This window comes from Poecile atricapillus, chromosome 2 (assembly GCF_030490865.1).
Source record: "Poecile atricapillus isolate bPoeAtr1 chromosome 2, bPoeAtr1.hap1, whole genome shotgun sequence".
In the NCBI taxonomy this organism is placed as follows: domain Eukaryota; kingdom Metazoa; phylum Chordata; class Aves; order Passeriformes; family Paridae; genus Poecile; species Poecile atricapillus.
The window spans coordinates 55,872,499-55,881,986 of record NC_081250.1 but is presented as its reverse complement, the minus strand read 5'-3'; the positions used below and the strand labels follow the sequence as shown (position 1 = coordinate 55,881,986).

The 9,488-nt window shown below is 40.2% G+C and overlaps 1 protein-coding gene across 1 annotated transcript in view; it reads left to right on the top strand.

Annotated features, from left to right (window-relative positions):
- The first annotated feature begins 699 nt into the window (after window positions 1-699).
- Window positions 700-9,488, top strand: part of SLC12A7 (solute carrier family 12 member 7) — a 61,739-nt gene continuing 52,950 nt past the window's right edge. Inside the window, exon 1 of the mRNA XM_058830735.1 lies at window positions 700-1,587. Within this exon, the coding sequence (XP_058686718.1) occupies window positions 1,272-1,587 (316 nt within the window). The 5' untranslated portion in view covers window positions 700-1,271. The remainder of the gene's footprint in view (window positions 1,588-9,488) is intronic.

Below are 9,488 nucleotides of genomic sequence, written 5' to 3'. Positions count from 1 at the left end.
AGAATCCCTTAATTCTGCACCTGGTGATGACAGTGAAGGGATAGATTAACAACCTAGACAGGTACACATAGCTCCAGGCTCACAGTCACTGTGAAACAATTAGCTCTGCCCTGGAAAAAATCAGTCCCTGTTTTGAAGAAGAAATTACTATTTTGTGTATATGTTTCAAAATGACATTTACTATTCTAGCTTATCATTGTATCTGATTCCTTCATGGTATTAATTTTCATAGTAGTCTCTACCATAACAAAATGCCCAAAACATCCTTACCTCTGCAGATAACATTAATATTGGAAGTCTGCTATCATTAGCAATGAAATAATTCCAGTTGCTTTCTTAACCTTGGAAAAAGGCTGAGGGAGGATGAAGAAACTTTTTCAGGCAGCTGCTATTCTCATTACAGTAGTGACACCATGGTTTGAATGGGAAGCTCATTACCAAACATCAAAATGTTACCATGCCTCTCTGTGTCCTTTTCTTGCTGCCCAACCATCTCCACATTTGCCACCTCACTACCACTTTTGATGGCCAGAACCACTTTGCCTACCCCCTTCTCTGAAGGCCTATGTGCTTTGGGGCAGACTGTAGTGTTACACAGACATCTTCCATCCCAATGAGGTATGGGACCCATAAAACCACCAGAGTCCTCTTCCGAAAGACACAGATACAGACTGACATGAATAGTCCTTCTGATTTATTCTAGCACTTTGCTGGGAAGGTAGAAGAACAGACGACAAGAAAAATGCCCTTGGCTTGTAAACCTGTTTTCTCTGCATTTGGAGTGGAGATGCTACAACCTCCCTTGAGATGGAAGTCGGAGGTAACCAAGAGCTGTATCTCATCACTAGTGATACATCATTAATATTTAATTTGATACACTGCTCATCCACCGACTCTTTGAATCTGCTTCACTGCAGGTCAGAGTTTAAACGCTGACTCCAGCCTGAATCCCAGGACCTTCACCCATCCACTGCAAACCACGACTACTGTGTAGGACAGCAGATTTCTGGGAGTCATCTTTATGTCCTGGTAGTCCAAAGACACAGAGTGGACTTTCTCCACTTGTCGAAAAGGTGATCATAAATCTCCTGCTTGGGCCTTCTGGATGCTGTCACCCCTTCTGTGATCCAGAGGATTAAAGTCCTGCAGCCTGGCTCTGGTTTCCTTTGGAAGGCAGTTTCTGCCTGGTGGGCTCAGAGGAGCAGCAGCCCGGTGGTCTTAGCGGTGCACGGATAACTGCACGGCAAGGTTTGAGGAAGAGGGGACACCCCATGTCCGGAGCCCCGGGGCCCGTGCCCCAGCTGCGGCCTGGGCGCCGTCAGGCGGGCGCTGAGGGGGCGGTGGCGCGGTGCCGGCCGCCCCCCCGCTGCGTGAGGAAATGGCTCTCACGTGAGGGAGGCGGCAGCGCCCGGCTCTCCCTGCCCGCTGCCCTGGGAGGAGGCGCCAGCGGGTCTGGGGCCGGCTGCACCATGCCGACGAGCTTCACGGTGGTGCCGGTGGAGGCGCAGGGCGAGGAGCGGCAGCGGGATGGGCAGCGGCGAGAGGAGGAGGAGGAGGATGAAGGCGACGAGAGGGACCGGGGCACTGGTGAGAGAGTGGGGAAACGCCGGGGGTCAACGCGTGAGGAGAGCGTCGGCTCTTTGCGTGCGGAGGAGCGGGTCTGCCGCATGTGGCGGGCCGGCGGAGAGCCCCCGGATGGAGGGGCCGCATCGCCCGTCTGCAGCGAGCGATGCCGGGGCTACCTGTCCAGGTGGAGAAGTGCGCTTCGGGAAAGGGCTAAAGTCTGGCGCCTGGGGTGGCTGAGAGCTTGTTTCTCTTTGTTTCCATTAGTCAGCGCCGCTGGCCGAAAGGAGGAAGTACTCATGGGCGGCTCCAGCCGGGGAGCGGAGCAGCCCGCGGTCGGGCGCGGCGCCTGCCCGGGGCAGTGCGGGGCGGTCAGTCCGCCTCCCGCCTGCCGCCGGGAGCGGGCGGGAGCAGCGCCGCCCACGGCGGCTTAACAGACGGGAAAAATCCCTGGAACCGATCCTTTAGGTTTGAAGAGTCCTGTAAGATCCGATCATCAAGCCCAACCACTAGGCTCTCTTAAAAGCTAACTGCTGTTGGAGTTTACTAGAGAGAGGGCTAGGAGGAAAGAGTCAGACTGTGGGGAGGAGCAGAGTTTTACCTGCCTTGCTCCAGGTGTTTGTCCAGCCGTGTGCTTTTGCAACAGATACAGCATCTAGGGTTAACTAGGTGTTTGCTACGAGATGCCGTCGCGTTCGGAGCCTTGCTTCTTGCTAGGCCTGGCTCCTGAAGCCTCCTGGGGGAGTAGAATCAAGGCGGAGGTGGAGCTCGGGCATCGTGAGTGAGGGTCTGCTCAGGACAGCCCCTTCTGCAGGGACACTCGTATTTCTCAACCAGCGTTGCTGGGGAAATGAGTGATTTCTCACTTGGATGACAAGGCACTGCTGGGAAAGCAGTAATTCTTGTGGCTCTTGGCACTTCCTTTACCCGAAGCGTGTTGCAGCAGCAATACCAAGCATGGTGTGTGAATCACTGCTAGCACTACTAGAGCTAGTTCACATCTTGCACGTTGTTTCGGACGCTCTGTTATAATCGATGCTTCCGTAAAGGCGTGGGTGTGGGGATCATCTTTGTTAGAAGATCACATGTGAATAGATGGGGGTTTGTAAAAGGCATCTTGTTTTTGTGATACAGATGACAGATAAATAGATAAGACAGATAATAATAATTCTGTATGATGTTGGATGCGAATGTAAAGAGATTAAAACAGGCATTCGACAAACTTAATATATTTACATTATATATTAATATATTTACATTATTTTAGAAAGCTAATATAGTAAAACACCAAGCTGACAAAGTTGGGTTATTTTTTTCCAAAGTTTTCTTCTCTTAAAACCTTACTTACCCATAAAAGATACATACGACATATAGTTGCTTTTCTCTCGGTATTTTCAAAAGGTGCCTGAGTGTTCTAATAACAACGTCGTCTTTTTCCAAACTAAATTTGATAGAAAGAACAAAACAATATAAGCTGTGGCAATGTTTTGTTTCTTGTGTTAGATGGATGACTAGTATTAATCTGGACAAATCTTCTTTTGGTAGGAGAGCTAGCCAGAGAGGCTTGGTGTATGGTGCGTGCTCAGATGGCATCTCAAAATGCTGAATGTACATATGGGCATAGTTGGAGAGGATTTGTTAGGGTATATGTATATAAAGCATCTGAAAGGCTTGGAACATTTTTACATCCTGGGAAGGTGAGGGGAAGAGTGGAACTGCTACTTCCATAGAGGTTTATCACAATCCTAAAGGCCAGAGATAAAAAAAAAAAAATAATAATTCTTGATGTGATTAAGTAGTGTTTTGGGGAATAGTCATTACAGTTGCGAGGTATATTTAAATACTGTTATGGATCTATATTGGTGAAGTGGATGAATTTATATATGACTCTTCCTGTGTGTCTGTAAAATTGGAAGTAGAGAGGAAAACACTGAAAAGGGAAGGCATTGATTTGTACATAAATTACAGGCGAAGAGCTCTGACTTCATGAGGAGACTAAATGCTACCCTCTGACAGAGAGTTTTGGGGAGTGAAAGATGTACTACTTACTGTTGCTTTGGGTATTGTATGGAATTGTTAATTTAATGCTGTGTAATCAAATAATTGTTCTTGAGTTATTCTGAAAATGAAAGAATTCTGAAATGTTTGTACAGCTAAAAGCTGTTGTAGTTTAACCCATCTAAAAGCCTGCTGCTCAGAGAAGGACTCCTTGCCCTTCTCACTGTTCCAGCCTTGAGAAAAAGGCTAATAAGTAAATTATTTCTTTCCTTGTTGTCCTCTGTGTCATTGGGTTTGCTTCCTTTTCCCGGCACTTGACCATCAGGCCAGACCTCACTAGCCTGGTTCAGCATGTTAAACTGTGAGTAAACTAAACTGCTGCAGAGGTAAAAATCATGCTTCCCATGTTGTTGAGGTGAGTGCTGCAAAAACTGAGAATGGCTAGGGTTGTGTCAAGGTGAGAGGTGGGTCAAGCTGAGAGCAGAGATGAAAATAAAAAAGAGGAGAATGTGAGCTTCCCATTTGACTTATCCTTAGCCTGTATAGCTCAGCATGTTATTTTGTTCCAGTTGTTTAGAAATCTAGCATGTTATCGGTTTTGATTGAATTATCTGTCTTAAAAAAAATGTAGTTTTTCTTTGACTGCACTAGTACCTTTTTTAAAAAAAACCCCAACCTACCAAACACACAAAAACCTGACAAACCTGTCCCATCAAACTTAATGCTAATTTTTTTGAGGGAATCAGCTGTATACTATCTAGTCATTAAATCAACAGTAAAGTAGTTTTGATTCTTATTAGCAATTTTGTGCATTTATCCCGTTTCACACATTCTTACCTGATAATCATCTCTGTGTGGTAAAGGAGTAACCTGGGATGTTCTTACTCTATGATCTGCATTCCTTCATAATAATCTGAAATTCCATAGCTTTGTATTTTCTGTCTATATAATACTTTGATGTGTGTGAAGGAGGGGAAGACATTTATGAATGGCTATGGGGCTGGGCTGTAGCACTAATCACAATAGTACTTCAGAAGAGGCAGAATGGAAACCAATACTTCAAGTGAACAACACAGTTAGGGGTGCAGCCTGCTGACTCAAATATTCACAAAGTAGCAGGAAGCAGATGTGCCTGTGTCTTTTAATGTGTTTATAATATACTAAAAATAAAGGGTAGTCAGGAGATAGTAATGGCTGAAGAAAATATGAGTCTGTAGGCAGTAAGTTTCGTAAGAAATTCTGGGTTTGATTTGTGTTCGGTATTTTGTTTTTCTTCACACATATTTGTAGTGACTGTCTAGATAGACCTGTCAAAATTTTGTAAAGTTGATCAGCTTTCTGTTCCTTAGCATCTCTGTGTATCAGGTGTTTTAAGGCATAGCTGGTATTTTTAGCACCTCATAGTATTATTTTCCTTGCCACAGCAGTTTCTTATTTTAGAAACTAATGTGAGAAATAACTCCTGCAAAACCTTTTGAAATTGACCCTCAAATACAACAAATAGCAATGACAAACCTGATCACCTATGAACAAGTCATCATATAAGTAATGAAGCATGGATGCTGTGAATTTCTGTAAAATGTTATTTATTGGAAAACCAGGGAATAGTCGACAGAGGTAGGTGTGTGTGTGTAGTGGAGGAAGATAGGTTAATCTCACTGAAAAGTCTAGTGTATTTTCAGTCAACCCCTCAACCTTTACAGCCTTTCCACAGCTGACCATGCTTGCAACATAGATGTTATGACCATAGAAAAGTAGATTTTGGATGTTATTCAAAGATTTGATCCCAGGAACTAGCGTGTTCCTATCACTAACATCCCCTTAACAGAATTGAAGCATTTTGTACAAAGTTGTTTAAGGCTGGTATGGAATATCTAATACATTAATGCATAATCTAGAAAACAGTGACATATTTAATTTGAAAGAGAATCAACAAATTCTGCTGCCAATTTTAAAAAGAAACCTTTATAATTAAAAAATATTTGTTTTTAAAAAGAGTTGACAAAATTACTAGAATTATATTCTAAAGTGTTTAACTGCTACATCTTAAGTAGAATAAATGACAGCTATTTCTACATAAAATCAATATTTGAAAACTAACTTGCTTAAGGTCTGCTAATATGTACTTGGTGCATAAAAGAGGGTTTTTTAATAGTAGATAGGTCTTTGGAATAGGTTAATACTACTTGTTGCTAATCTCTACTGATCTGTTTAATGGAGATATTTTAGAGTGAATTTACTTGATAGAAATAAAACTTTAAAAGTACTTATTATTGGATGAAGATGTGGGATGCTTCAGTGACTTGATCCTTCCCATTTCACTAAGCAGGGTGTTTATTTCTGACGAAAATCCTTCAGCTTAATTCTCTTTAGAGAGTTCTGTGACTGTCATGTAGTTTGTGCCATGTGCATGCTTCATGCTGCTTGAAGCCTTAATGACTTGTTTCAGGATTAATCCAATGCTAGTAAGAAACAGGATTTGAGGTCTTACACTAAGCTGGGAGGAAGGAACTGTCAGTTTCCTGTTTCAGTTCTTGATACCTGAAGAATCAGCAGAGGAGACTGACTTAATTTTCCTTAATCATGAGTGAACAAGATTATGAAGAAAACGGGCCAAATCCAAGTGAGTCTCTTTTAAAGACAATGACATGTTTCAAATATCTATTTCTTACTGAAACGGGAGGTTCCTGTACTTCCAGCCATATTTTAAAGAATTTATAAAGAGCTTTTGTAGTGTTTAATTAGAAGCAAGTTGTGCTTGATTATAATAGTAGCCTAAGTAAAGTAAATTTAATATTTAGCAATGTTGATAACATAGGTGATGGATGTAATATTAGAATCATCCATTATATAAAGTGGTTTATTTACAAGGGGCTTAAATACGCTTTGTTCTGCATGTTATGATAATACATAAATTGTGCTAATCATTAATAGAAATATTGGAAGAAACTTGTGATGTAGTAAATACATTTAGATATTTAATTACTAAAAAATACCCAATAACTAAAAGAACAAGAAGCTTTGAGTTAGGTTGCACTGAATTCTTAAATCAATGTGGCATGAAAATTGATACAAGGTGTGTTTATTTTAAGTTGTGTTTATTAGAAGTTTAATGATGCCTTTTTCATAATTTGCATTATAGAAAGGTAGTGGCTTTTAAAAGCCTTGACTGTATTTTAGAAATCTAAGGTGACTTTTAAAACCTTGACTATATTTTAGAGCTCTAAGGAGTGCTTCAGTATGTGGATTTAGATTAGAAGTGTTAAGACATTTAATTTAAAAGATTTTATGACTTCTCTTTAGCTGCCTGCCAGTCAAAAACTTGAGCATACAGGAAGTAAATATGCTAAAAAAGTAAATATGATAGAGAAGATAGAATTACAGGTTTTGCTACAGGCAGCTTGCTTGGATGTGACGCTCGTATACTCAGTTTTATTGACTTTTAAACGTTATGTATTTTTACCTTAAAAAGTTTTGTTACACTAACATTGAATGTTTGCTGTCCCTCGTGCAAACAGGATCTCATTTTCATATTCTGTTATTTTACATAACAGCATGTAAAATTAGCAACTTCTAGTGGGAATCAAAGCTTTCCTGGTTTTACACATGTACTTGTTTGGAGAACCGTTGTCCATTATCATAGCTGAGCTATCTTATTTGTGGTCATGTGATTCAAAAGTTTGTATAATTCTCACTCCTTTGAACAACACCTGCATTCTTTTGCCATATGAAAGCAATCTACTTTTATTTTTTAGATAGATGTTAAACTCTTAGAGCATGCCAGGAGAAAAAGCTGCTTGCTATTTTGAACAAAACGTGTTTGAGTACAAAAGTAAATAGGAGCATTACTTGGATATGAATAATGATGGCAGACATACTGTGGGACAGTGAGGAAGCAGTGAATCTGGAAAGGATTTAGGGGTCAGACTGGAATAGAATATCATCAGCTTGGTTAATGCTATAGTAAAGAGGGCTAGCCTGATCCTTGGAGTAGAGAGGTGACGATTATACTTCTGTAAATAGCATTGACTGACACTGGTGTTAGAAGGCTGTATTTGATTTTTAAAGTTTGAATTTTTTTGGTTTTGTATAACTTAAACCTGCACAGAATGTTTCCACAAAAATAATTTAAAAGTTAGAAAAATGTTTTAAGAGCTTAACTTTTTTGATTTTTCAAGAGATAGGTTGAGATGATTTGAATAAGTATAGGTACCTTCATTGAGAGAAAATACTGTGAGTGGTTAAATTTGGAAGCAGTTACTAGGATGTTATAGCTGGAAGTTTGAAAAAGCCAAATTTAAATAGAAATATGGAACAATTTGAGATTTTTTCAGCATTAAAAAACCTTTATCTTTACATAAATTAATAGGGTTTTTTTTTCTTATTTCAATTCTGAAAACATCAAGAGATATACTGACTACTTTTCAATATGATTTTTTCAAGGTTATAGAGCTTAATGCTCCAATGAAATTCTACAGCCTGCAGAAAGATGGAAAATCAGATTAGACAGTCAAATATTTTTGTCTTAAGCTCTTGAACAGGCATCATAGTGCAAATTTAGGATCACTTGAATGATTGATTTCTTGTCTACCTCTAGCTTTTCTCTGACACTTTCTCTATAACAAGACAGCTATAACATGTTTTTTTCATACTCTACTACTTTTGATTCAGGGGTGGGGAAGGAAGCAGAAAGGGGAGTTTAGTGCAATTGTCATGAATGCTAAGGAAGTTGTTTCTCTTCCAATAACTGCTCATTCCTGCACTGATTGTCTCTGGTGACAGCATATGCATTTATAATTAATAGTTCAATTCCTGTGAGGAGCAGTATGATATGGGGTTGCAGATGGGTGAGTAATAAGCATGAGAAGGGAATTGCAGAATTGTTAGGGTTTGAAGGGACTTCTGGAGGTTCATCAGTCCCTGAATAAGAGGGCCATCTCTTTGGTGAAGGTGGCATCTGAATGTTTAAGCTATACTGTTGGGGTCTGTTTTGGGCCAGTTTGGATGAGCTTAGGAATTTTCGTGCGGATGTAGCCACTCATCCACATACAGTGCTTAAGTATCTGTAGAAATCAAGAGTAGGGCTTTTTGCATGTCCCATCAACACAGCAAACACCACACTGGCTTTTAGGAAAAGTTAGTTATGGCTTTAGTTTGTCTACTGGTCCAGCAGTATATATGAACATTCTATATCAAATTAAAAATTTTAATAATAATTTTTAAAGTAGGTATGGGGGTAGAAACATATGTTTTAAAACTTAGGCTTTGATGACTTATGTTGGGTGACATGGAGTATGACATCAACAGGCAAATTTTTTATGTGTGTCAGAAGACAGATGAAACATACCATAAACAAACCCAAAGAAGATTGTTTTTTTGTTATTCTGCTTTGTCTTTCTGTGGTCCAAAATAAAATACTAGTCTAGATTTAATATTTTTGCCTGTAAACCCTCATAATCTGAGTTACTTTCAGAAATCAAGCAACAGGAAGTATAGATTTTTGGAGCACTTTGGTTGCAGAAACTGGATTTCAGATGAAATGCAGCTTAACAACATGTCTGAAACTACGTTGAAAATTATAATTTGTAATTTATGTTTCACTCAGCTCATGCTTGAGGAGAGTTTGAACAGACACAATTTCAAAGAAACCTAAGGAGAAGGTGATTTGCCGTCAAACATTGGAATGGGCTGCCCCAGGAAGTGACTGAGTCACCATCCCTGGTGGTGTTTAGAATATGTGTAGGTGTGGTGCTTAGGGACCTTGTTTAGTGGTGAATTTGGCAGTGTTAGGTGAGTGATGGGGCTCAATGGCTCTTTTCCAACCTACATGATTCTTTGATTTGACTATCTTAAGGCTTCCTCATAGAATTCAATGGGATAGGGTTAAGATAAACCACAGATGGCTTGAGACGTACTAGTGAAACGAA